We start from the raw sequence: 27770 nt of genomic DNA on the forward strand, positions 1-27770 counted from the left end.
GCAAACATCGCTGCATGGCGGTGATGCCAGGGACAGGATCGAAACCCTGGATCAGAACCAGCAGGATGTGAGGTCCCTTCGCCTCTCAGCGCTGCTACAATGAGAAGAGTCACTTTATGTTTTAATCCTGAGCCCCCACAGCAGTGCAGACTTTTGGGGGTCATCCCTGTTACACTCAACAAGACTTCCCCTTGTTGTGGGCCCTACGCAGTGCCTCCGGCCTGTTTCAACCCTAGGGTATCTCAGCATCCATTGCTCATTAACCCTCATCCTCTGGAGGCAAGTGCCGGATGGAATAATGGGGCGTTGTGAGCTGGACTCCCTGCCCATTAAGAATGTGACTGAAACCACCAACTTCTTTCGCTGAGCAATGGTGGACAGTCACTCTACTAGGGAACCTCACTGTTCCCTAGTACCAGCAAGGGCTGGGCGTGGAGATTCCTGCCAAACAAAGGCCAAGTTAACTGGTCTACAACCTCACTGAGTGCGGGGAAGAAAGGCAGCTGCTGGGGGTCCCCAGCAAGTGAAGCACCAATGGAGCGGTCAGCAACCAGAGGGATAGGGGCCTGAGGGCAGATGCAGAAAGCATGGGCAGAACCTCTGCAATCATTGTGAGGCAGCAAACCTGGAATATCCCTTTAAGAGTTAGCTTCCTACTGCATCCCTGGAATTATGGCAGATGGGAATCACCCCTTTTTCTGCCTGCAAACCAACCCCACTTCCTTCCACATGATTGTTGTCTGCAAGGATTCACCCATTCTTGTCAGACTCTGGGCGGTTCACATCACTATTTGCTGCGCTGGGTCACTTTGTATTGGTTCTGCTCTCTGATTGGACAATTACAAGTTTTTAGACGGGGAGAATAACAAATAGCAAATGATGAGTGTCTGCTAGTGAGCCTTAGGTGAATCATTCGCTGGTAAAAGCCTCCAGATCCACAGGTATTTTCACAACTGGCCGAGACCAAGAGTCTAGCGGGATTTACTTTTTAAAAGACCTCGATAGCAAAGCTGGACAAAAATTTTCATTAAAAAAAATTGTTTTTCGAAAAATGCAGTTTCAGCCAAATTGAGACTGTATCAAGGCCACTTGGTTTTGACCAATTTTTCGATGTTTCAACAAGAACGATTGGAAATAAAAGGAAACAATCGTTTTTGTGTTGGCTTGGTATTTGAAAACTAAAATGAAAAGAAATTCATTTGAAATGAGCTAAACTTTCCATTTCACCCCCAGAAATCTAAATCTGCCCCAGAAATTTTGGAATGCAATAATTTCACCTGGAATTTTTCAAGGAAAACATAAAATTGGATTTTTCAATCAGCTCTAATTTACTTTATGTCTAGAAGATCCAAAATCATAATGAAAATTACTGAAAAATGACCAAGCACTTTAGAAGAGATATAAACTCCCATGCTTCAGGGCATGATAGAACCGCTATCCAGGGCTAATTAAAAATATCCCCAGGCAGAGAATTCCACAACTGCGGGGTACTTACACCTTTCTCGGAAGCATCTGGTTCCAGCATTGTCAGAGACAGGACACTTGGCTAGATGGCCCTTGGTCTGATCCCGTCTGGCAATTCCTAATATCCAGCCAGCATCCAAGTATGAATAACAATGCCCCCAAATATCATTGCATTTATCAACCTGGTCCAAATAACAGTGAATCAGGCACTCCTCTGTTCAAACAGTTCTACCATGAATGTTTTAGTCCCATTCAAATGAAACTTGATTTTAAACATGCTGGTGAAGGATCTGGGGTTGGATGGGAAAAGGTGGAGCTCTTGATTTGACCAGTGCCCACAAACGCTGCTCTTTTGAGCAGCAGTGGTGTCCCCCCACCCCACTTCCTCCTGCCAAGGTAATCACATATTCTTTGAACCATTTTGCTTTTATTACCGTACAGTAACGCACACTACAGCTGTTAACTACCTACGACAGGGAACACACAAAATAAATAATAAATTAAAATAAAATTGTGTAAAAAAAAAGAAAAAGAAAAGGATGTGTACATTGAGTTTCTTGGCTGAACATTTTATTTGATGTTGTGGCTGACCGACAGCTTCCGGCTGCGAGGGATGGCCAGCCGGTTCAGTCAGGCTCAGAGGAGGCTGCGGCGGGGTGTTTCTTCTTATCGGGAGCTTTCATTTCCAAAGCTCTGCTGAAGGCCGCCCGTGGTGGAACTGAGTGCCAAAGGTAGGAATGGTCCGTAGGCTCTTGTTTGGCCTACGCACCGCAGAGGAAACTTAGCTGTTGGTGGCGATGCTTTGTTTGGAAATCTCGACAGTTTTTGTTTTGTTTTGTTTGCCCTGTATTTCCCCTCCTCCCCCTTGTTCCTCTATTGGTTTATTTTGCCAGCAACCTGCCCCCTTCTAGTCATTAGACGTGACATCAATGTCTTCCCCGTTGGACTGTTTGGTGGCAATCCGCCATCTATTGATGTGATGGGAACCTTTCTTCTTCTGATCTGATTCGGGGCCTTCCTCTTCCAGCTTCTGCCTCTTATATTTCGTCCTTCTGTTTGGAACCACACTTTCACCTGGGCGAGACAGAAAGAGGAGGGGGAGTCACTGAGATTCTAAGCGCTCTCTGGGCATGGGTTTTGACCCGGAGCAAGCCACGCCTCGAGAGCAGCTCTCTAGCTTTTCCTATGTGGGGGACCACTTTGTAAGAAAGAACCCGGCTCCTTTCCCAACTCCCCAACCCACCGCAGCCTGACTTGCCAGACAGTCTAGGACTTGGTCTTCCCTAGCACATTTTACGTTGAGTGTATTGACTGTAATATGTATGTATGATGTATGTATATGTACAGTAGTGATAGTGACATACAGGTATGGTACTGTATTGCATTCCTGTGTAGCACAGTGATTATAATGAATGAGTAGTGTAGTGCATTGATTACAATATTTGTGGTGCAATGATTGATTTTAATGTAGATGTATTGTAGTGTCATGTAATAATTGTAATGTATTTTTACATTGATGTAGCAAGCTAATCAAGGACAACCCTCTACCCCCATACCGGGAGTTTACCTTGACTAGCTACATCTATATAAAAGTTACAATGCCTTGTCTCCACTAGGATTTCACAGGGAGATAGTCACCAGGATGCAAAAAACCACACCTTTTGTGCAGTGTAGCCTATAGCATATCCAGTGCTGATCCCTAGGTGAAACTACAAACATTTGTAGCCTGACAAACGTCTGGAGAGTGTCCACACTAGCCTTTTCAAATGTGTTAACTACCTTGAGATAACTGGCAATGAATTACAGATGGTAAAAAACACAAGGGGCTGTGCTACACTAGGAGTTCCCATTGGCATAGCTACATGGCTCAGGGAGTGTGAAAAATCCACCCCACTAAGTGATGTAGCTGACCTAACCCCCAGTGTAGACAGCACTAGGTTGCCAGAATAATTTTTCCATCAACCTAGCTACCACCTTGGGTTGGGGGATTACCTACATCAACGGGAGAACCCCTCCTGGCAGAATCATGTCTACACTGAAGCACTACACCAATGCCACAGTAGCGTTTCACGTGTAGACATACCCTCCATTTGTGGGCCGCCAGGAAGGTCTGTGTGGGCTTCTGATGGGTCATGGACTGAGAGTCGCTGGCTTTCTTCATTTTCATTTCATTTGTGCACTGCCCAGTGGGCACCTGGAGTAGAATGAGAAGGGATCAAATACCAGGAGAGAGAGATTGGTCCTGGGGTATTTCTGGTCTGGCTGACAGCAGAAAGCACCATACACAAAACTTTACTGGATCTCCATCCCTGCTCTTCAGACCCAAGCTGGGGGGTGAGTTTAGAAGCAGCTACACCTGTGGGTTCTTATGTGAGCCTTCGGCATCTCTCCTGGTGTTAGTTTCAGCTTCCCAAGTTCAAATAGGGACAGGAAGGAAAGAGCTAAGAGGAACTAGGATGGTTACCCAGAGAAAGGTGCCCCAGTTTCGCTCAGCACAGAGCAGCCCAAGAAGTGACAATGGGACAAGCATTGCTCAGCAGCTGCAAACTGCAAATTGTGTTGCTTGTGAACAAAATGTTTAAAAAAAATTGTTTTTGACGTGAAAGCAGCGTCTGTGAAAGGTGCGAAACTGAAAGCCAGGGATGGCAAAGCCCTCTCTGTATCACCTCCAAACACATATGCTGGTGGGATAAGCATCTCCACCCTGCTCCCTGCTGGGGAACCATTTGTAGGAGGCAAGTGGAAAGTGCTGCCCAAATGTCCCTTTATAACCTGGCTTCTTTGCTGAGGAAGAATGTTCCTCTAGCTAAAACCCTTCAACTGTGGTTCACCAGACCTGGATTCTATTCCCAATTCTGCCATGGGGCTTCCTAGGTGGCCTCGGGCAAGTCACGTCAATCACTCCATGCCTCAGTTTCCCCATGTGCACAATGGGGATGATGCTACTTCCCTCCCAGGTGGGGAGGGGGTGGGCATTTATCCGCTGCCCTGATCGAGCACCGGCAGCTCCCAGACCAGCTAGCCTTGGTGAAGCGCTCAGATCCTCCGGTGATGAGCCTCGCTAGTGATACCACCGCTTGTAATGTCGACCAGATAAAAGACAAACGCCAGCAGCCACCTAGGCAGGAGTCAAACCAGCGACCTCAAGGTGAAAGAGCCCCTGCACTGCGTGACAGAGTTACCGGGAGGGTGCTAGACGTATGGCTGTGATAGGAACTGCTCAGAGCTCATGCAATGGCACTGCTCAATTTCTCCCTTGTCTACACCTTTCCGTGGCTCGCTCCCTGGGCTCAATAGCTAGATCAATCTCTAGCGTGACTCTGCCATGGTGCCAGGGAACCCCACCAAGCATTCTGGGGATGCCTTTTGCGCAGCAGCTGCTACAGAGAATAAAGTTTTGTTGTGTCTTGTAGGCGCAAAGGGTTTGCCTAGAACACTGGTTCTTACTGGGGGCCTGCGAGCAGGTTTCAGGGGGTCCCGCCAAGCAGGGCCAGGGTAGAAAGCCGAAGCCCCACTGCATGGGGCTCAAGTCCAGGGCTCTGAGCCCCACCACCTGGGGTTCAAGCTGAGGTCTGAGCAATATAGCTTCGTGGGGGCACCTGTGGGATGGGGCCCCAGGCAATTGCCCTGCTTGCTACCCTCTAACGCTGGCCCTGTCTTTTATATACAGAAAACCAGTTACTGTGGCGCAGGTGGGCCGTGGAGTTTTTATAGCATGTTGTGGGGGCCTCAGAAAGAAAAAGATCGAGAGCCCCTGGCCTAGAACCCAGCAGGGCAGCTGGTACAAAGAGTGTGGCGTGTACAGCTGCTGGGAAAACATTCACCGCACTTTACAAGCCATCCGCCAACCCATTCAATGAACAGTCAAATGTGTAGGACTTAGCCCTGGTCCCAGTGAAGTCAATGGCAAAACTCCATGGATTTCCACTGGACCTGAGCGTGGCCCGTATAGGCGGAGAGGAGGGATGATCCTGTGTTCTGCCGGGGAGACCTGACTTCAGTTTCCTGCTCTACCACAGGTTTCAGAGTAGCAGCCGTGTTAGTCTGTATTCGCAAAAGAAAAGGAGTACTTGTGGCACCTTAGAGACTAACAAATTTATTAGAGCATAAGCTTTCGTGAGCTACAGCTCACTTCATCGGATGCATTTGGTGGAAAATACAGAGGGGAGATTTTCCACCAAATGCATCTGATGAAGTGAGCTGTAGCTCACGAAAGCTTATGCTCAAATAAATTTGTTAGTCTCTAAGGTGCCACAAGTACTCCTTTTCTTTCTGCTCTACCACAGACTTCCTGCATGGCTGGATAACTGAGTCTCTCTGGCCCAGATTCTCGAAGGTATTTAGGCACCTAACACCCATTGAATAAATTAAGCTAGGAGCCTAAATACCTTCGTGGGCCTGGGCCTCCCTAAAATAGGGATAATCTCTGTCTCACACGCAGGTTGCGAGGATAAATAAGCTCCTGACCCAGCTCCATGCTAGACAGAGCTAATTCCCTCCCATTTGCTTTCACATTTCAAGGGCTGATTACGATATAGCTATAAAATCTGTGTCCGGGCAGTACCATTACTATACTGCTAGGCACTGCAGTGCCTAGTCCTTTGTCAAGCTAACCATGCGTGCCTCAGTTTCCTTATCTGTGCAATGGGGATAATAGCAATGCTCTGCATCACAGGTGTGTTGTGAAGATAAGCGTATCAAAGATTGAGGTGCTCAGATACTATGGTGACGAGGCCATGTGTGTACCTACGTCTTCTACATCGATGCACAGTTTGTCTGAAGCTGTCTGAGGAGGTTCTGTGGGTGGATGTGACTGGAAAGGTGTGGGGGTGGCTCTGGACCGGGGAGGGGGGCTGTGCTGAGGAGATGAGCTGCCTGTGGAGCGGAGATGTGTGGGAATGCATTTGGGCGGCCTGATGTCTGTGGGGGATGAGGGGTGAGTTTAAGTTGGTGGGAACGTTCCTTAACTGGTGACTTCCTGGATTTTTAGTGAAATAATTTAGCAACTGTCACTGACAGTTAAAGGTTTTCGTGGGGGACTTTGCTGCTTTTCTTGGGCAGGGGGTGGGAGAGAGACATTTAGTGGTGCTGCTTATCAGAAGTTGAGAGAGACAGAGGGAGAAAACTGGGAAGGCCGGACAGGCAGAGTGGGATACAAAGACAGATAAGAAGAGGGAGGCTGGCTAACTCAGGGCAAGCGGCCATGTTTAACAACTGTGCTTAGAGCGCGCTTCCACTCCAGAATGTGACTTTGTACAAATTGTGTCTAGATTTAATTTGCTCCATCTACAAGCGCAGAGATTAGCTTTTTTAACGGCCGGGGCCATTCCCTTGCCCTGGGAATCAATGGGTGTCCCTTCTGACTCATACACATCACCAGCAGTTACCTTAGGAGTACAGTGTGGTTCCTTTTTTCCGAACCCCCGTTATCCAAATCTCTTCTTTTTCCCAAGCTGGAGGACAAGGAAGGGATTCGGATAAGGCGGTGGTTCAGATTACAGAGCAGAGACCCCCGGCCAGGATTGTGAGGAGGAGGGGGAGACAGAACCCCCAGCCACGAGGAAGGCCACCTCACTGCAGAATGGCAGAACAGCTCCTGCCCTCTCGATTATCCAAACTCCCGATTAGCCACAAAACCTATGTCTCCCCCGGCTAGTCAGATGCTCCGGAGTATACTGTATTACAGCAGGGTCTACAGGCGCCAATCAAGGTCAGAGCCCCATTGTGCGGGGGTCTGCATAGACACAGAGTAAAAGGCAGTCACAGCTCTGACAAGCTTGCAGTCTAAACAGACAAGACAAAGGTGCTGGAAGTGACTCATCCAATGGACTGAGACCAGGTCTTCTGAGTCCCCCTTTTAGCATCCTCTCCCCTGGGACACACAAGCATGACTGAGAGCTGAGCTATCTAGCTTAAGCAGAGCAGAGCTGCATTAGTTCATTGTTCAGTTTGGGGGCTAAGCTGAAGAAAAAAAGAAAAATTGGGTCACTTTGAACTGAAATGGAATTTTTTTCCTCCTCATCGAAACGAAAAAGAAATTGTTTCAGGTCGAATGAAATGTTTGTGTTTGCCGCTAAACAATTCCCCACCCTCCCCCCAACCCGTTTTTTTGTCCCAGGTGGTTTTCAGGCATTTGTCACTGTTCTCTGCTTGCTTGTTTTTAAATTGTTTTTTTCAATTGCACCGCGAAAGGCCGTTTCAAAAGGTTTCATTTCAAATGTTGGACTGAAATGGTGAAAAGCGAAAAGCTGAACCAATACATTTCAAAATGGTTGACGCAAAACATTTGGAATTTGGGGGGGGGGCCCAAGACTATTCACTGAATTTCACAGGAATCCGCAAATAGTTTTGCTTCCCCGAAAAATGCATTTTTAATTGAATTTACCATTTGCCGAAAATATGTCATCAAACTCGACGCTTAAGTCCTTATCCAGCCCCGAATACAGCAGTATCTGAGCACCTCAGTATTAATCCTCTCAACACTCTTGTGAGGCAGGGAAGTGCTCTTATCTGCATTTCACGGCTGGGGAAGGGAGACACAAGATTATGCAAGGAGAGGCAGCGCCAGCAGCTGACCATAGGTCTCCCGAGCCCCAGAGTAGCAGCCAGAACACAGGACTATCCTGCCTCCTTGCACTTAGAACTCGGTTCACCATCCTGCTGATAATATTCTAGCTTCTAGCTCCTGCTCGGTCTCCCAGCCGGGCTGGCTCTGCGAGGCTAATGGGAGCCAAAAGCAGGAAGGATTTATTCCTGTCATGAAGGGCAGAAGATCGGATGCCGAAGGCACACAGGGAAAAGTGCTGTTGTGTAAAAAGGGCTGGTTTTCACAGTCACTTCTCTGCTCACAACAGCACTTGAAGTACGATTTAAATGACATTGTGACACTTGTGTCGTGGCATCTTATCGGGGCTAAATTTGTCAGTGGGGACAAATTTAGTGGGGAGGACATTTGGCCCATGTTCTTTACAGGAATACAATCCACTCTGGCGACACTATTCATGGTTTTGCATTCACAGGCCACAGCCCTGCATTACATCCGCCCAGCCCTGTCACACTAGCGTGTAGATGGACCCCTGCCTGATCTCCTCCAGATTTCACTGATCTTGCTTTGACAATATCTTTCCCCTGCCATACTCAGTGATGACCCACTAGCCCTGGAAATAGAACAGTTGCCAGCAGCGGGGGCCCCTGGACCGGGACTGAAGACTGTTTGAGTGGTAGCATAGCTTGCGCAGAACTCTTTTTAATACCATCCGCGATTATTTGGGGGCAGGGAATGTGTCTCCTTCTATGTTTGTACAGCACCTAGCACAGAGCGCCCTGATCCTGAGATAAATGAGAAAGATTCGGAAGTAGTTTGGCCCTGTCTACATTGGCCCTCAAGCCATTTTGAAAACTGGTTCAGAGGGGGACCCAAAACTGAAAATCACTGGGCCACATCTTCTAGCGTTGAACAGCTGCAACTCCTGCTTGCAGTCACTGGGAGCTACTGGTGCTCAACATCTCTGGAAAATTTGGTCCCTTCTTAGCAACAATGGTTTAAATCCCACTGCACTCCAGGCTTGTGGCCATTTCCTCCTTAGGTTAGGATGAAACCTGGAAGCATTTGATGCATGTGGGCAGCTTTAAAATCCAGCCCCCTGTGGTTCCAGCACCTTTTCCAATCCAGCGGAAGGCCCTGCCTCACTGTTTGCTTCCCAACAACCCGCCCGTTTCACAGAGGGCAGGCAAAAATAACACTGGTGGCTTGGCTGGGGGCTCCACAGACCCCGATAAAGGCAGGCTGAAGGCAGCACCATGTGAGGGGAATGCAATCACAAACCAGACAGCCGTTCGTGGAGCTCAGAGACGCACATTTCACCTCCAGAGCTCTGAGAGGGACCCCATGCCAGCTCCAAAGGGCAGCCTCCCTGAACAGGCAGGGGTGTGAGAAAGAAGCCCCATAAGTGATGGCTGCAGCACAGTGAAGGCAGACGGCACATCCCTGCCCTGTTTGAGTGGAGGAGCCATGGGCATACCCTCCCGTCCACAGCCTTTATTCTCTGCTGAATCTCCCAGTGCTGGCAAGTGATTAAAGCAGGACACATCAGGACTCCAAGTTCCAGTTCTGCTGCTTCTTCACTGCATGGCCTTGGGCAAGTCACCTCTCTGTGTCCTAGGCTCCCCATGGGTCGAATAGAGCTGCTTACTGCACAGGTGGCCTGGGAGGGTTAATCAATGTTGGTAAAGTGCTTGGAGGCCAGAACCATAACGGGAAGCCGGGACTATGCCTAGCATAACTGAACCTGAGAAGGTAAGCCCAGGTCCTCAGAGGCATTTAGGTGCCTAACTCCCTTTGATTTCAATGGGAGTGAGGTACCTAAATACTTCTGAAGGTCTGGGCCCTAATTACCAGTCCCTTGAGAGAGAAAATACCCTCACTGGCATGGTTATTACTTTGTAAAGCCTTTGCCACTGGAGTCATCTCACAGGTGCAGCTAGAGCTAGATGGATCAGGGGCCCTCAGTCCATGGGGCTGTGCAGTGACAAAGACAGAGACATCCCTTCCCGGTGTCCCACTCAGGGAAGCATTTGAGAGCTATGTCGTGGAGGGGTTGGGGGTTCTGTAGGAGGAGCGTGCAGCCTATGCTCCTGCGATGAAGTGATCCTCAGAATGGCCAAGGATGGAGACTCAGTATCGTAGCTCAGGAAGCTAAGTGAGGAGGCATCTCTAGCCGCGTGAGAAGGGAGGTGAAGAAGCATAGCTAAGAGATTGCAACAGATCTCCTAGGAACCAGACCTTATGGGCTGTATTTTTGGTGCTACTGATGGCCTGCCAAATCACTGAACCAGCCAAAGCAATTTCCCCTTCTGTAAAAGGGGGATAATGACAGCTACCTCACCCGAGTGGTCTGAGACTTAATCCACCAGCATTTGTAGCATTCTGCCGACTTCAGATAGGGGGGCAGGAACAGTGTATGCATAGCGGGGGGTGCTGAGAGTCATTGAACCAAACTGTAAACCCTGTGTATGATGGAAACCACTTCAAACCAGGAGGTGCAGAAGCCCCCCCCCCGCACCCCAAGTTCCAGCATCTACCTATGTCCTCAGGTGAAATGTGCTAGGGGAGCATTTAAAATCCAGTCAATGTTTAGGCCTTGCTCACAGACTGTGATGCCTGGACTCCCCCTGTAGGTGGGGGCAGGCAGGAACCCACACATCAGAAATGACCTGCTTGTCATGTTCGGATATTGAGTGAGCTGTTTGCTTCCTCATTAGGCACTAGCTAATCTTCATCCTATTTATGTCCCCCCATTGCCGGGACAGAGAGGCTAAGTGACTTGCCCAAGGTCACACAGGAAGTCAGTGGCAGAGCAACCACTTGACTGCTGCTCTGCTAATGCCAAGGCTAACACTTTATCCACTCCTCCATCTCACCAAGGTGCTTGTGCATGGCTGCATGCCACCCCCTGCTTTCTGGAGAGTCATGCATAACTGCCTTTACCTTCTGCATAAAGCTTATGAAGAGATGGAAAAAAAGATCAAGGAATAAAATTTTCAGTGTTGGGATTTTCCAGCGTTAGCCTATGTTACGGGGAGAGGTCTGAGAAGCTGCAACGCAAACGGGTGAGTAACCGGCCTCAGAACAGAACTACTGGCCGAGCAAAGCACGAACCCAGCCTGAGTTCATAGTGTGATCTCATTAGAGCGCATGTGCCCAGAGTGAGTCAACACCTGGCTGAGGGGCCTCTGGGAAATAAACAGCAGCCAGAGTTCTGCTTTGATGGTGATTCTTATTCTCCCCCCAGTATTACTGAGTCTAGGCCCCAACAAGACACTAGGGGGCACAGTGCTGCTGCACTGTCCTGACCACTCCTGGCCTTTAAGACGCCTATGGAACATTTCCACAGAGCAATGGATGGGCCTGGCTGGATTCCTGTTTGCGCAGTTACTTTCTGCTTCTCTACTGCCGCATCGATTGGACACAATATTATTTACTTTCTATCTTGAAGTACTATGCACCATGGTTGGACAATAGGCCATTGTCCACATCACAGCTGGCTGCATTTCAGTTGGGGGCAAAATAATCCCTGTATACAGTTTATGCAGCGATTTAGGATCCTTCACCTTGAAATCTAAGAACTGGTTATTTTATTAATACAGACTTTGTGCGATACTGGTGGATCCCATGGAAATCAAAGCACATGGATTCAGCTCATTTGCTTTCTTCACTTTAGGGTATTTTTAAAACAATACTTATAGCTGCCTTTTATTCAACAGCTCCAAAGCACTTTACAAACATCAGTCCAACCTTACAGACATGGAGGATCTTGGGAAGTACCATTATCCCCAATGTATAGAAGGGGAAACTGAGGCACAGAGCAATGGCTAAGGTCATGCACAAATCAGAGCGAGGTATGGAACCCATCCTGACAGCCAGAGAGCTCTAAGCACTAGAGAGAACTTCTTTCTGAACTCTTCTCCTCTTGGAGAAATCCATTCCAACATTGCAGGTGCCTAGGACCTGAAAGCCATGTTGCAAAGGTAAACCACCCTCCCGCACACCATAGGAATTCCGAGGCTGGATCAGACCTGTGATCCATCTAGCCCAGATCCTGTCTGACAGTGGTCACAAGACAGATGCTGCTGAAAAAGTGCAAGAACCCCACAGTAGGCAGAGGTAGGAGAATCTGCTCCCCAATCCCTAGTAGAAATTGGCTTAAATGAAGTTGTTATCCCTTCCAAAACTCTTTTAGCATTAGCTATGATAATGCTGGATATTCTCATCCATATAAACATCCATCCAGTCCCTCAGAATCGTACTAAATTCTTGGCCTCAGTCACATGCTGTGGCAGTGAGTTCCACAGTCTAATCACACCTTGAGTGGAAAAAGTATTTCTTTTTACCAGTTTGCAATTTGCTGCCTTTCAGTTTCATTGACCATCCCTCTTGTTGTGTTATGAAGCAGGGAGAACAGATGCTCCCAAGCTGCCTTCTCTATCCCTTTCATTGTTTTATAAACTTTTTATCTGATGCTCTGTAAACACACTCAAAGTTTTGGACATTATCCTCATCTTGGGAATTACTCTAGGTTAAACTCTTCCTTGGGTTTTCCTCCCATCTGTGTTAATGCAGGGCCAGTCTTCTGAGGTATTCAGTGTTTTCTTTCTATGATGAAACATTGTCCATAGAAGTATCTTTATTAACCCCTGTTTCTCTCTATTGCAAGCACAGGAATGAGATACCTTGTCAGCCATTCTCAGCCTGTCTCATTCCTCTCTGCGTTGTTATGGCAGGGGGTGAGTGGGTGGTGCCTTTGTATTTGGAGGAGGCCTGTGTGTAGCTGAGCAAAGAATAAATAACACATGGAAACACTGGTTTAACAGCATTGCTGCCCTGTTACTCAGCACAGCACCTGATTCTTTCTGGGTTCTTTACAGGAGCTTGATCACAGTGGTCCCCTATGGCCTTAGAATCTCTGAAGTGCCCTGCGTTGCAAACTCGCACCGTTCCCTACTGCACTGTATCTTTAGGGTGCCATGTTGAGACCCTGCCGTGTCCTTCATGGCAGAGATGAGATAGGACCGAGTTATAATCAGTATGAAGGAGATTCATTATGGAGGCTGCTGGACACAGTGGTTCTCTCGGGCTCTCTAGCTGCCAGGTTGGATAACCCAGCTTGTGCTGTCTATTGACACCATATAGGGTCACTGTCCTGGATCGACTAGAGTCCAACTGCTCCCTGAATACACTACCAAGGTACAGGTCAGCACTGGCCGAAGCTGCTGAGCTCATGAAATCAGCATCTCCATTTTGTAAACTCCTCACCCCTAATACCTCTGGAGTTTCTCTTTTCAAAACCCTAGCAAAATTCAATTACAAGAATTTATGTTCAATGGAACAAATGCCAGGGAATGAAAGAGTTAAGGAGTGATTATGGTCAGAAAAGTGACTGTGTAACCATGACACCTTCTTACTCAACAGACATGCCCCCATCCGAGTCTCTGAGTCAAAGCTGCCCGACAAAGGACATTTTCACTCCTTTTTGCCCTGCAGGGGCCAACAGAGCGACAAGAGAGGGCGCCGGATTCTGTTCCAGCTCATGCATAGTTAACCAAATTGTTAACCAGATTCCAGTCACAGATCTTTATTGTTTGTGTCAAGGCAGAATTCGGAAAGAACCCAGCTTGTCTTTCTGATGCCCAGGCTGAATTTGCTGGGCTGGCAGTTAGAAGAAAACATCTTTGGGATTGTCGTTGGAGCAAACTGGATCTGGAGCCACTAAATAAATAAAATCCCACAGTGCTGTTTCTACAGTCACTTTCCAGAGTCTAATGGGACTTTAAGGGGGAAATTCTGATCTCAGTTACACCAGTGTAAATCCACCACAATCAGTGGAGATATTCCAGATTTATACCACTGTAACTGAGAGCAGAATCTAGTCCCACATTTATCCTCAGAATGTTGCCTCAGTCCCAATGAATATGTTTATATCCCTGTTATTCTGTTTAAAAGTGCACTTTAATATAGTAATGTTAAGTGTGGTAGATACGGGATTAGAAAACTAACATTAATTTGAGGAGCTGAACTCTTTCCTTCCTTAACATTTGTGCATTTACTTTCATACCTAGACTAGACGACATGACCCTGGCAGTCCCGTCTAACCCTATGATTCTATGATTTCTGTTACCTTAACCATCATTGAGCAGCATCCCATGGCTTGTTTGAGAGACAATATAGTCACGTAACCCAAATAGCTTTGCTACAATAAAGTTAGGCCTTTGTTGTTAGTGCTGTTATTGTTATTAAGAGAATGCTTTGTTATGTTAATTTCAGGTACACCTCTCGCAGGTGCTAGACGCAGGACAGATTGATTTTCCTCTCAGCCCTGCACGCTTTTGGATCTGTTGTCCATGCCTGATAATGGGACATGGCAGCTCCTAACATAATCTGCACCTGTTGGCCTTGCCCCACCTCTCTGTCTTAGGTTTCATTTAAAATCAGTAGCCACTATGGAGCTGCCACCTGTGAAAGAGGGAGCTAGTCCAGAGACAACTCGGTTTGTTCCCCACCCCGCAACCCCCCCAGTCACAGCCAAAAGCAGTGGCAAGAAGAAATAACACTGGAGGCCTTTCCCCTTGAGACTGCACAGCACATTTCGTCTTCCAAGCCCAAATGTTCATTAGGAATCCACACAGCATTCTTTTCAGGGGGTGGGGAAGGTTATTCCCCCCCATGTCAGAGACAGGGAAACTGAGGCAGAGGTGCTGTGACTTGCCTGTGGTCACTGATTCAAGCTCAAAAGGGTGTGGCTCCCAGGCCTGTGCTCAGGCCACTAGCACCTCTCCCTTCTAGGGGGTGTCTAGTCCTCCAGTGTAGCACCCCACACTTTCCTATGTGAGTCTTGACTGATGGAATTTCGCCTGTTTGGAGGGGGAGGAATTTTCCCCACTGAACAACGAGCAGTTCTGCCTCCTAAACCACAGATCAGCAGGGCAAGGGCATCCACTCAGAGACCCCTGCCATTCTCACTGCCAGCCCACCAGCACCGCTCCCGCATAGCGAGGAGCCGTTCTACCCTCACTGACCCTGTAGGACTTTAGCAGTGTAAATTCACCCTCTTCCCCCACCCAGTTTCACAGCTTGGCCATGCCGGTGCACCTCCATCTCTTGCTTTCCTGGACTGCCACTGGGGTGGGGTGGCTTTTCCCATTGGGGGTGGATGACAAGGAACTCAATAAAGTGTCCCAACTGAGCCCAAGTTTTTCCTGGGGTCACTGGGGCCTTTGAATGAGGGTTTGGAATTATGGGGTAATAAATGATGGGCCCAGCCCTGCTCTCAGGTCAATGGCGAAGCTCCCCCTGACTTTGCCAGGAGCAGCCCTGAGCCCTCACCTGGTGATGGAGTGTTTTGGAACAGAACCTCCCAGCCACGGTCTTTCTTCTGCTTTGCAGCTGGAGTTTACAGGAATCACCTCCGAGACCTGCCTCTGGCAGAATGGGGAGGTTTTCATTGGCCAAAAAGCTTCACAAAAAGTCAAGCAGCATTTTGTCAATTGCACTTGGCAAAATTATTCCAACTCCCAACATACACAAACACACACTCGACAGCCAAAACTACCCCTCCATCCACACCTCTAACACAGAGCCACAGCCCCTCCTAAACAACCACCACACACACACAGCACATGGACTACACATGCATCCCAGCATCAGCACGTCACAACGAACCCAACCCTCCAACACAAATCGACAACACACGCAGCGCACAAACGACGCACACATTCCAGTTCAGACACGTCGCACCAAACCCTCTGACACAAATCAACACATCCGCAGCACACGAGCTACGCACACTTCCCCACATCAGGACTTCACATCAACTCCTCCAACACAAATCACACTGCCACAGCACACAAACTACATATCATCCCAATATCAGCCGCGTCACAACAAACCCACAACCCCTCTAACACAAATTGACACACACAAATTCCACCTGCATACCACATCAGCATGTCACAACCAAGCCCCCAAGCCTTCTGACACAGATTGGCACATAGAATCATAGAAAATGTACGGCTAAGTTAGGACCAAGTATAAATCACAGTACACAGACAGACATCTCCTGCCCCCCAGCATCAGCACTCGAGTTGTGACTATGTGTGTCTTGGGGGCTGGTTAGGCAATTGGCACTTCTCTCATCTGAAATTAAAAATATCTCTGTGTGGTGTGTGTGTGTGTGTGTTGTGTGAGAGGTGTGTATGTGTGTGTGCGTGTGGATTATGCATGAATGCATATGAAGAAGGTGCGTGCATTATACAAGAAGGATGCTATCACGGATGCGAGACAAAAGACCAATGTATGGTCTTGCCTTGCCCCACATGCTATGGATCTGTTCTCCACGGGCTGGACACAGACTGCACACACATCCCAGCATCAGCACATCACACCAAACCCCAGGCCCCTCCTTCTCAAATCCACGCATAAAGAGAAACACAAACTACACATACATGCCAGTATTATGAGCACAGCACCCACGAACCCCCACGTCCCCAACCAAATCAACACACAGCACACAAACTACACACACCACATCTCAATAGCAGCACAGCACACACAAACTCATCACCCCTCCTAACCAAATCAACACACAGCACACAAGCTACACACCCCCACCACCCAATGGCAGCACAACACACACAAACCCACCACCCCCTCCTAACCAAATCAACACACAGCACACAACTACACACACACACACACCCCAACAGCAGCACAGCACCCACAAACCCCCACCCCTCCTGACAAAATCAACACACAGCAACCCACAACTCACCCCTCCTGTTAGTGAGTATGGTCGGGGCTGGATCCCCTGTGGGCACACCCCAGACTGTCCCCCATTAAAGGTGTGGTATAGGTCTGGAGCCCTGTTGACTCTATGCCAGCCCCTCTCTCTGGTGCCTATTGCCCCAGTCTCCCGTGTCTGTTCACATCCATAGGGCGGCGGTAGACTCCCTTCTATACACCTCATACCCTATATCCAAAGCGCTGCCTGGGCAATGCCCACTCTTTCCTGGGCTGGGCCCCGAAGGGATGGACAGGTGTGGGTGGTCTCTTCAGACCCCTCTCCACCTTCTTTCCGGCTGCTCCAGATGTTGCTCCTGATCCCAGTTGTGCCTCACTCCATCTGTGACACTGCAGCTGCCTCTTCTCAGGAGAGGAGCAGGGTGTTTCCAAGCATCCCAGAAAGTCTTAGCTGAGACTGGGTACAAAGTGCCAGAAGAAGAACTGCTCAGAGATGGGGCAAGGTCCCGCGCCTTGAGCGCTACATCTCTGCAGGTGAGGGTAGGCCCGGAGTCGAGCTACTGAATTTAGGGAACATTTAGGCAATTTGAACATCTCTCATCTGAAAATCGAAAAGATTACAGGCTTGGTTATATGTGAGGCTCTGTGTGTGCGCGATAGGAGAGAAGGTGCCTATGTTATGTAAGAAGGATGTTTGTGTGAGAATCTTACCTAAGCGATGGTGCATGTGTCATGCATGACACACCATGTGTGTCTTATATATGAGGAAGTGTATACCTTATACTGGCAGTGTGTCTGTGTGTGTGTGTGTTGAGAGGTAAGATGTATGTATGTATATTTAAAAAGCATATACCCACACTATAGTAATATATGTAAATGTGTGTTACAATCTGAGCTACACTTTTTCATTCCTATTTTCAGAAGAGTGGATGTGATAGATTGATTCCAGCAATGAGTAAGGGTCTCTGTCCGTACTTTGATCCCCATTCATACAGCAATACACACATTTCAGGTATAGCATTTGTGTATTTCTCATGGAAAAATTGGTTCTGCCTCCCCCCCCACACAAACACACTTTACATGATCAAACATAAATTTAAAAAAGCTACAAAGCGAAATGAAAAAATAAATTAATAACACTACACATCTGGGTTGAAATCAAAAAGTTCCCTTTGGAAATAGCTCTGCTTGTGCATTTATGAGCTAAATTACTTTGGTGACCATTCAGGGCCAGGTCTGATCCTCCTTCTCCAGTTTAGCATCTTACTCCTAATGACATCTCTGGGACAGCTTGTGGAGTGAGGTGATACTGAAATGCTGTTAAAGGCTCAGACTCCGGCCCTAGGTTATTGGCAATTCCAAAGAGATGTCTCTCAGTGCAAATCGCTGACCTGTGTTCACTGAGTGAATGCAGATGATAATAACCCTGTACTAGAAATCTACAAAAATGTGTCCACAGGATTTCTAGAACTATAAATATACAGTATTACTGAACAGAGACTAAAGCATAAGATTCTGCTCTCTTTCTGCCTATACATATGCACATGTGCCCAGATTTAGAGATACACATCTTTCAATTTTCTGAACAAATCGCAATTAGGCTTGGGGCAACATAGCACAATCCCAAGGACTCCTTGACCCCCTGGAGCAATATTTGACGGCTGTTGCCGTCAAAACTATTGGCATTTGTTTCATTAACCTTTTGGGGGTTTTCTTAGAGCTGGCTTCATACATGAGGTCATGACAGAAGAAGCAAGAAAGAACACAGGACCGCAGAGTGTGAGTGATGACGGTGGATGGCAAACTACAGCCTTCGGCATGCCAGCTATTGACCTGTCTCATTGGATTTGGGGTGAACACATTTAAAATGATCCCTGGGGTTCAAAAATTCCAAATGGGGATATGCAGAACCAAAGCACTGGGGGACTGGATCTGGATCCAAGTCTGAATTCTGTGGCTCAGCCTCATCATCTAATCTAATCTATCTATCTGTCAAAACAGTTTTCCAAGGGTTTAAAGCTGTTTCCTGAAATTATGCCCAATAACCCAAACTCAGAAACTTTTTTAATCCTGGGGCAACTTTTTGCTGCTGATTTCTTCCAAGAACCTGTGTGTGTGTGCGTGCGTGTGTATACACTCATGTAAATTTAGTTATATATTTATACCATATCAGATATACTCACACAGAATTTAGCAAGATTCAAAAACGGATTGGCTATTGATGTGGATAATGAGAACATCCATAGCTACGTTAGATTGGATACCAACATGGAAGGGATATAAATTTTTCTAATTCAGGGAATAAGCCAACCACTGACTGAGAAACTTTCCCGATGGGCAGCTTGTCCACTGTGGGGAATTTAGCACCTTCCTCTGAAGAAGCTGTTGTTCTCGGAAACAACATACTGAACTAGATAGACCTCTGGTCTGATCCAGTCTGGGTATATTCCTTGGTTCCTTCACCTCTGTATCTTTTCTCTCTATGGTATATTTTTTACGTCCACATTCCTATCTATTATATTTCTGGATTTCAGTTTTTCTTAACACTGTGAGGAAAAATGCCCTTGTAAAATCTTGTCCAAGATGGGGGAAAGTTTAGATTAAAATGAATCTCCATTCCTTTCTAATTTACAGCCATCCTGGCTTCTATTTCTTATCTGGCTCGACTTCTAAAAATTGTAAAGCTTATTTATATTAACAAACAAGTGCAATAAGGTTCCTTTTTTGCAGTGTTACATGCAATGGAATAATGCTACAGGTCATGGGTTTTTATAGCAATGCATGTTGTAATGATTGTTATTAGCAGTAATCGTTATCCCATAATTACATATAAGTTAAAAATTAATCCCCATAGTATCATTCCATTAGCCAAGGACTTTTGGGGAAATGATCTTACAAACATTTGTACTGCTGGGTCTCAAGCCCTTGATATACTGAATAATAATAGTAATAGTAATCTGATTGAGCAAAGTAGGGTAAAGTCTTTTATCACTACAGATAGCAGGGAGTCAGCCCAGCAGTTAAGCTAGTGAGATTTGTTGCCTTTATGGCTGTATAGTGTAATAAGATTGCGTCTTTGAAGTCATGAGGAATTTCCTCCCCTTCCCAGATATCCTTATTCCTTAATAATTTCTTGTAGATAGTTGACCGGTTTTTGATTTGACAGATACGATGGACAGCCAGACCATAATAATAGTAGCCGACTTTGCAAAAGGAAAATGATTCTGTGCTCCAGAACTACCAGTCCCTTGGCCTGCAAATGCAATTGCTTGCTCCTTGCTTTCCCGATTCAATTCCTGAGTCGTCCCCCCCACCCCACCATCCTAACTCCTGTCTGCCCAGCTGTTGGCACAGCAGAATGGGAGTGCAGCAGCTTCATGGAACTGGCTGCACAGCTGTGCGGAGACCTGGGATGACAAATCTGGGAGCCTGCTACATTGCCTGGGGCCTGGTGCCCTCCCATGTCACCCCAGTTACAGATGTTTTTTGGGGGGGGCCCTTGAGTTCAGGCCCTGGTACAATTGTTCCCCTCTGTGCCCCCTCCACCCATGGGAACATGTGCCATGCTACTGCAGCCCCGCAGGCAAGCAAAGGGTGACCTATCCATTTCTGCATGGCACCTAACACCACAATGAAAGAACAGAGGGAGGGAGGGATAGAGGAAGGATGGATGGATCCCCCCCAACGCACACTGTACTTACCTGGGTCTCGGAGAGGCTGAGGCTGCTGGCCAGCTGTTTGCGCTCGGCCCCCACCACGTAGTGGTTCTTCTCGAAGGCCCTCTCGAGCCTCAGGAGCTGGGACGGGGAGAAGGCCGTGCGGATCCGTTTGGGCTTCCTGGCAAAGGGCCCGTGCAGTAGCAAACCCTCCTGGGACACCTCGCTCCCTGCGGACAAAGCACCAAGAGTCAGAGACTTGCCTGGTCAGGGCTCACTCCCCAGGGCACCCCCGGCTTCTCAGTCTGCCCAGCCTCCTCCCTGCCCCACCAGCGAGGGTGCTGCCTTGGCCCGTCCTGCTGGGGGAAGGTGTGTCCTGGGGGTGACTCCCCCATTTCTCAGGGCCAGGCCTTTGCAGGCTTCTCCTTTTCCTCTCCCGGCCCTGCCCAAAGGGGCTGCCCTTCCCCTCACCCTGATCTTCGTGAGCAGGAATGACAGTCCCTTGGGCAGCCTCAGGATTGGGGAGCCCCAGGGACCAGAAAGAAAGAAAGAAAGAAAGAAAACGAATGTGAAGAAAAAGAAAGCAAGCAAGCAAGCAAGAAAAGAAAACGAATGTGAATAAAGAAAAGAAAAGAAAAGAAAAGAAAAGAAAAGGAATGTGAAGAAAGAATCAAGAAAAAGAAAGAAAGAAAGAAAGAAAGAAAGAAAGAAAGAAAGAAAGAAAGAAAGAAAGAAAACGAATGTGAAGAAAAAGAAAGCAAGCAAGCAAGCAAGAAAAGAAAACGAATGTGAATAAAGAAAAGAAAAGAAAAGGAATGTGAAGAAAGAATCAAGAAAAAGAAAGAAAGAAAGACGGGAAGGGGAAGGGAAGGGAAGGGAAGGAAGACGTGGCGGCGGGGTGATTGCGATGGACCCACCCGGCCTCCTGCTTCCCCACTTCCAAAGGCGACCCTCTCACCCCCCAAGAACAGGGAGACGGAGACAGCCCCCGCCCCCAGCGAGCGGCCCCGGCCCCGGCCAGCAAGGTGAGCCCCGCTCGGCTCGGCGCAGGGCCCTGCCCTGTAATTAAGGCCTGGCAGAGTAACGAGGCAGCGCTTATTGGTGCCCATAAATCACAGGGTGGCTCCCTTTGAAACCGGCCTTATCTCTGCCCCATCCCGCGCGGGGTCAGGCCCCGGGAAGAGCGAGGTGCTGCAGGGACCCCCGGGAGCCCCCCTGACAAATGACCTGCTGGCGGCTGTCAGGACCCTGCACTTAAGCAATTGCAAAGCGCGCTGAGCTTTTAATTAACTGCTCACCCCGGGACGGGGAAGGAGGGGCGGGGGAAGCCGGGGAGCCCCGGCCGCGGCCAGCGGCGCCTCGGGAACGGGCGAGAGCCTAGCGAGAGTCCCAGGGGCCGCATTCCCCGGCGTGCGCGTATCCCGCTCCGGCCCCGGCCCGGGCTGGGAGAAGGAGCCGCAAAAAGCAGGGTCACGACGTCCAAAGTCATGGGAGTAACTCCCGGCTACAGCGGCGTTACAGCCGGCTCGGGAGCGCCGGAGCGACAGCCGGGAAACATAAGAACGGCCCGACTGGGTCAGACCAAAGGTCCAGCTAGCCCAGTGTCCGACAGAGAGAGAGAGAGAGAGTAGAAGTAGACATTGATACATATGGTGGAAAGAAAGAAAGAAAGAAAGAAAGAAAGAAAGAAAGAAAGAAAGAAAGAAGACGTGAATAAAGAAAAAGAAGAAAAGAAAAAGAAAGTGAAGAAAGAATCAAGAAAAGGGACAAGAAAGCAAGTGAAGAAGAAATCAAGAGAAAGAAAGAAAGAAAGAAAGAAAGAAAGCGGACGTGAATAAAGAAAAAGAAGAAAAGAAAAAGAAAGTGAAGAAAGAATCAAGAAAAGGGACAAGAAAGAAAGAAAGAAAGAAAGAAAGAAAGAAAGAAAGAAAGAAAGAAAGCGGACGTGAATAAAGAAAAAGAAGAAAAGAAAAAGAAAGTGAAGAAAGAATCAAGAAAAGGGACAAGAAAGCAAGTGAAGAAGAAATCAAGAGAAAGAAAGAAAGAAAGAAAGAAAGAAAGAAAGAAAGAAAGAAAGAAAGAAAGAAAGAAAGAAAGCGGACGTGAATAAAGAAAAAGAAGAAAAGAAAAAGAAAGTGAAGAAAGAATCAAGAAAAGGGACAAGAAAGCAAGTGAAGAAGAAATCAAGAGAAAGAAAGAAAGAAAGAAAGAAAGAAAGAAAGAAAGAAAGAAAGAAAGAAAGAAGGAAGGAATTGGCTGGAGGCGAAGAAGTGGAAGAGAGATCGATGGTGACAAGGCAGAAGTGGACCGAGGTACACTAGCTCGGGATGGGAAGGTGCGAACACTTCTCACACATCTGCCTTTGTCCGAGTGACCCCGTCCCCCCGGCATCACCGGAGCAAAGTCAGGTGGGAATCGGGGAGACCCCCCGTCCCGCTCTGGCAAACCGGGGCGTCGGGAGAAGCGTCTCCTCCCCTCCCGCCGGCGCTGGCCCGGCTGCCGGGGAAGTTAAGCAGGGGAAACAGGAGGCCGGGTGCGGGCAGGGGCCAGCGGGCAGCCTTTGGCCACTGAGCTCCAGGGTGGGACTCCGACCCAGCGGGTGTCTCCCGACACCGACAGACCCAGCCAGGCCTACCCTGGAGCCCAGCGCGCCCCGACTTTACAGCGGGGGGCCCGTTTCCCCCCATTCCCAGCCCCCCAGGGGTTTCCACTCCTATCTGCTCCCCCCTGGGCCTCCAGCCAAGTCACCGGGCGAGAAATCCCAGCCGGGCCCCTCCGGGAGCCGCGCGAAGTTGGTGGCCAACTTCCCAGCCAAGCGGCTCCTCTGGGGAATCGCTGGGAACCGGGCTGGCCCGGCCCCAGCCGCGATCCGGGAACGGGCTGCCAGCGAACCCGGCCGCTGCACAGCCCAGGCCGTGCGGGAGGCAGGGCCCCGGCTGCGATCCTTTAGGGCCAGGGACCTTTCCCTCCGGCAGGTTTGGACAGCATCGAGCGCAATGGGGCGCCGGAGCCATGATGGGGGGGGGGTTGCGGGGGGAGGGCGCTGACACAAATCAATCATCAATAAAGCAGCGAATACAGGCCAGGTGGGGGGATCCCACCCAAGCGGGTCTCTGGAGGTTCACTTCCCCTCTGCAGCCTCTCTCCACCGAGATGCTCTAGAGCAGGAGGAGACAGGATGCCCCCCCCCCGGGGGGCTAGCCATTCACAAGGGATCTCCAAGCGCAAAGCGGCCCTAGGGTGACTTTTACACTTTCCCTGGTAGCCCACCTCCCTGTGCCGCCTCCCAGCGAAACAGCAGCGTCGCCGAGCCTGGAATGGACAGAAATGGTTTGTTTTTTTGGGGGTGGGGTGGGGGGTTGTTTGTATATGGGGCCGGGGGAGGCCGGTGCCACATGGGATCCAGGGATCTTTTTGGCCCAGAAGCAGGGGCGGGCAGCGGCGGGGATGTCCGGCCGATGCCCTCCTGCGAGCAGGGAAAAGAGGGAACTTGCTCTGACCCCCTGGATTTTTTTGTTGTTGTTGTTGTTTTATCTGTCGGGCTAATCAGTGCTGCTGACACAGAACGATTTCAGCAATCTCGCGAGCGGCAATTTATTGCTTAAACAGGGCATAGCCAGGAGCCAGGCGAGAGAATTGGGGGTTGAGGAGATAACCTAATCTTTCTCTTCCCGCCCAGAACAAAGCCCGCCTTTGATGGTCCCCTGCTCTCTTTTGACTCGGTTTAGTGTATGGAGTGAAAAGCCTAATGTGGATTTGCATTTATAACTCCGTAATGAGGAGTGGGGGGGGGGAGAAGCTCCCGAGCTCCGCAGCCGCTTTGCAATCCCAGCCCGGGTCAAGCTCCTGACACAGGCTCTTGTTTTCTTTACCCCCCCCCCCCAAAAAAAAGTTTCCTTTTGGAGATTAGGTGCAAGCGAAACCTTTCCCTTGGTTTTAGCGACTAGAAGAGAAATTGAATACACACACACACACACACAACGGCAGGAGCTATCATATAATAATGATAATAATACATCCGATGAAGTGAGCTGTAGCTCACGAAAGCTTATGCTCAAATAAATTTGTTAGTCTCTAAGGTGCCACAAGTACTCCTTTTCTTTTTGCGAATACAGACTAACACGGCTGCTACTCTGAAACCTATAATAATGCTACCTAGAAATCTGCAAGAGTTTGGGGATGTGAAAGGAACAATCCTGTCCAGTATATTATGCGTTTTAAAGAAATAATTCTCTGAGACATACACCCACGTGGGCATAGGAAATTATTTTTGCCTTGGATTCAGATTGGACATGATACACAAACGCACACTAGCCACACGCATGCGCTTATTTATGCGTCTCAATTACTCAGTATACTTCTATTTTTCATATACTTCTAGTTCTAGTACATCAGGTATCAAGCTGACGTATGTAGGCTAAATGTTTGTGTTACAAATCGAAAGAAATACCAAAAAGAAAAGGAGTACTTGTGGCACCTTAGAGACTAACAAATTTATTAGAGCATAAGCTTTCGTGAGCTACAGCTCACTTCATGAAGTGAGCTGTAGCTCACGAAAGCTTATGCTCTAATAAATTTGTTAGTCTCTAAGGTGCCACAAGTACTCCTTTTCTTTTTGCGAATACAGACTAACACGGCTGCTACTCTGAAAAAAGAAATACCAGACAGCCGTATGAATACGGTACACTTCACATCCAGGGTTCAAGTCTATAGCAGCTGTGACAAAGTAAATGCGTGTGTGTGTCTACACACAGAGAGATCGCCGCCCCAGCCACGTAAAAGTATGTAAAATTATATATAAAGAGATGAGTATATCTGTCAAATAGAATCTAATCTCTCTACACTGTGTCCATGTACTGAGCGTATCAGATGAACTTTACAGACTACATTACATCTGTCACATACCACAGAGGCGCAGATATATCGCAAATTATATACGTTATCGATGCAAATATAATTATGTGCAATTTTTCCACGTGCCTGGCCTCTAGACACTGGGGCTGATCCTTGCTTTTACAATCGCCGGCAAAACTCCCCCTGACTCCTTGAGTTCAAAGACACCAGGGGTCGGATCCCTGATCCCATCATTGTATTTCTCTGCCCCCAGAACGGCTCAGATCTATGATTAAAAATACCCCAGCGCAGGGGGCGAGGTTTCTGCCGGCCCCAGCGCGCCCTGGGAAATGGGAGAGCAACTTCTACATTTCTTGCTCCAGGTTTTTGTATTTCTTCTGGGAAACTAGATTCACAGGTCCCCAGGGGTGGTGTCCACCAGCGCCCAGCCAGGGACCCTTGAGCGGAGTTTACGAACAAGGCTGTCGAAGCCACAGGTTTAACGCCGCAGCCCTTGCCGGTGGATGTGTTTCCGCCCCTGCCTCCCTGACCTGAGATTGGGCCACGAACAGCGCATGGACCGGGAGGGCGAGTTTAGTTTTCGTGAAAACAAAACCCAGCACGCAACCGCCCCCCCCAAAATAAATTAAAATCATCATAAAAAACCCAAAGCAAAATAAAAAAAAACCAGAGGGCTTGAAAACAACATCAAATCATTCTTCTAAAAAGAAACATTTGATTTACTACAGACCCATGTTTTCCATCTACACACGCTCATGAATTCGTTCATATTTGTTCTTTAAAATATAAATACACTCATAATCTTTTCAACATCTCCACTACCGCATTCATCTATTATAAATATCGCTATAAACACCGAACTCCAGTGTTTCTCTTTTTCCTTGAAACAGCGATACATTATTTTCAAGTCTCATGGTTCTTTATCTAGACGCACACAAATCGGCACATATACAGATACACGTCTACACGCATTCATGTTTGTAATTGTATTGCATGCATATACTGTTTGTGTAGATTGTTGCACTGGAAATATATTGGTGTATTAAAGTGCCAGAGGGTCCTATGGAGAGAGAAAGAATACGTATAAGGATACATACTATATCTAAGCATGCCATATAACGCAAGATCACAAATAGATAGATACATAGATAGACAGATTAGATGGTGGGTGAGGTAATATATCTTTTAATGGACCAACTTCTGTTAATGGATGAGACAGGCTTTGGAGCTACACAGAGCTCTTCCTCAGAATATACACAACAATACACAAGCAGTATGTGCATGCAATACAATTATATATATATACACATAGCACCTTAAAGACTAACATTTATTTGGGCATAAACTTTCGTGGGTAAAAACCCCATTTCTTCAGATGCATGGAGTGAAAATTACAGATGCAGACATAAATATACTGACACATGAAGAGAAGGGAGTTACCTCACAAGTGAAGAACCAGTGTTAACAAGGCCAATTCAAGTCAGGGTGGATGTGGTCCACTCCCAATAATTGATGATGAGGTGTCAATATCAAGAGAGGGAAAATTGCTTTTTGTAGCATGCTTTTCACTCCTTGCATCTGAAGAAGTGGGGTTTTTACCCTCTAAAGCTTATGCCCAAATAAATCTGTTAGTCTTTAAGGTAACACCGGACTCCTCGCTGTTTCTTTAAAAGACCATTATCTCACCCACCTTGGCTCTCTTAGATACTGGGACCAAGAGGGCTTACAACACTGCAAATAGATAGATAGATAGATAGATAGATGTTAGGAAGCCGAATGCAAGAAATCAACAGCAAGAAATTGTTCAATGCACTAAAACTCTTCCCTTGCATTTCGTGTGTGTGTGAATACGCCTGGATCTACACATATCCAGCACACACCTACATAGGTGAGTCCCTGCACCCCAGCTAAAGGAAGTGGCCGGCTGGCTGGTTTGCCCGGTAGATCCGTCCGTGCGTTTTGAAGGGAAAGGGACAAGGCAAAGCACAGAGGCAGCGACAAGCCCGGGAAATTCCCTCCCTTCCCGAGGCTGGCGATTCCTGATTTACCTTGAAAGCGGTGCCCGAAGAACCTGTTCCTCAGCACCCAGGGGTAGAAGTTGAGGGGGTCTCTGTGCTGGGGGGCGAAGAAGGAGTGCGGGTGCTGGAGCTGGGACGCGCCCAGCTGGTGCGGGTGGACGCCCAAGGAGGGGTGGCTCACGGCCTCTGGGAAGACCAGCTCGGGGCTGCTGTACAGGGACCGGCCGGCTGCCGCGCTGTGAAAGCCATTGACGAACGCCTCGGCCGCTGAGGGGTTGGGGTAGTTGAGGGCTGTAGGTCGGATGGGGTCCTCTGAAGCCAAGTGATTGTCCTTCGCCACCAGCGACTCGATGGTGAAGCACCGCTTAGCTGCTGGCTGGAACATGGTTTGGTCTGGAGTGAGCTCTTTGGAGGGGGCTGTGCCTTGTGTGTGTGTGTGTGTGCGCAAAAGATCCCCCCCCCCCACAACACACACACACAACTCTG

At 48.2% G+C, this 27770-nt stretch overlaps 1 protein-coding gene across 1 annotated transcript; it reads right to left on the bottom strand.

Moving 5' to 3' along the window:
* Nucleotides 1–1424: 1424 nt before the first annotated feature.
* On the bottom strand, nucleotides 1425–27770 carry LOC119854882 (homeobox protein EMX1). Its single transcript, XM_038400071.2, is given in 4 exon segments — nucleotides 1425–2523; nucleotides 2526–2538; nucleotides 20458–20642; nucleotides 27315–27770. Coding segments are annotated over 4 exon segments (705 nt in total). The 5' UTR covers nucleotides 27670–27770; the 3' UTR covers nucleotides 1425–2371.

Source organism: Dermochelys coriacea, chromosome 4, assembly GCF_009764565.3.
Source record: "Dermochelys coriacea isolate rDerCor1 chromosome 4, rDerCor1.pri.v4, whole genome shotgun sequence".
In the NCBI taxonomy this organism is placed as follows: Eukaryota; Metazoa; Chordata; order Testudines; family Dermochelyidae; genus Dermochelys; species Dermochelys coriacea.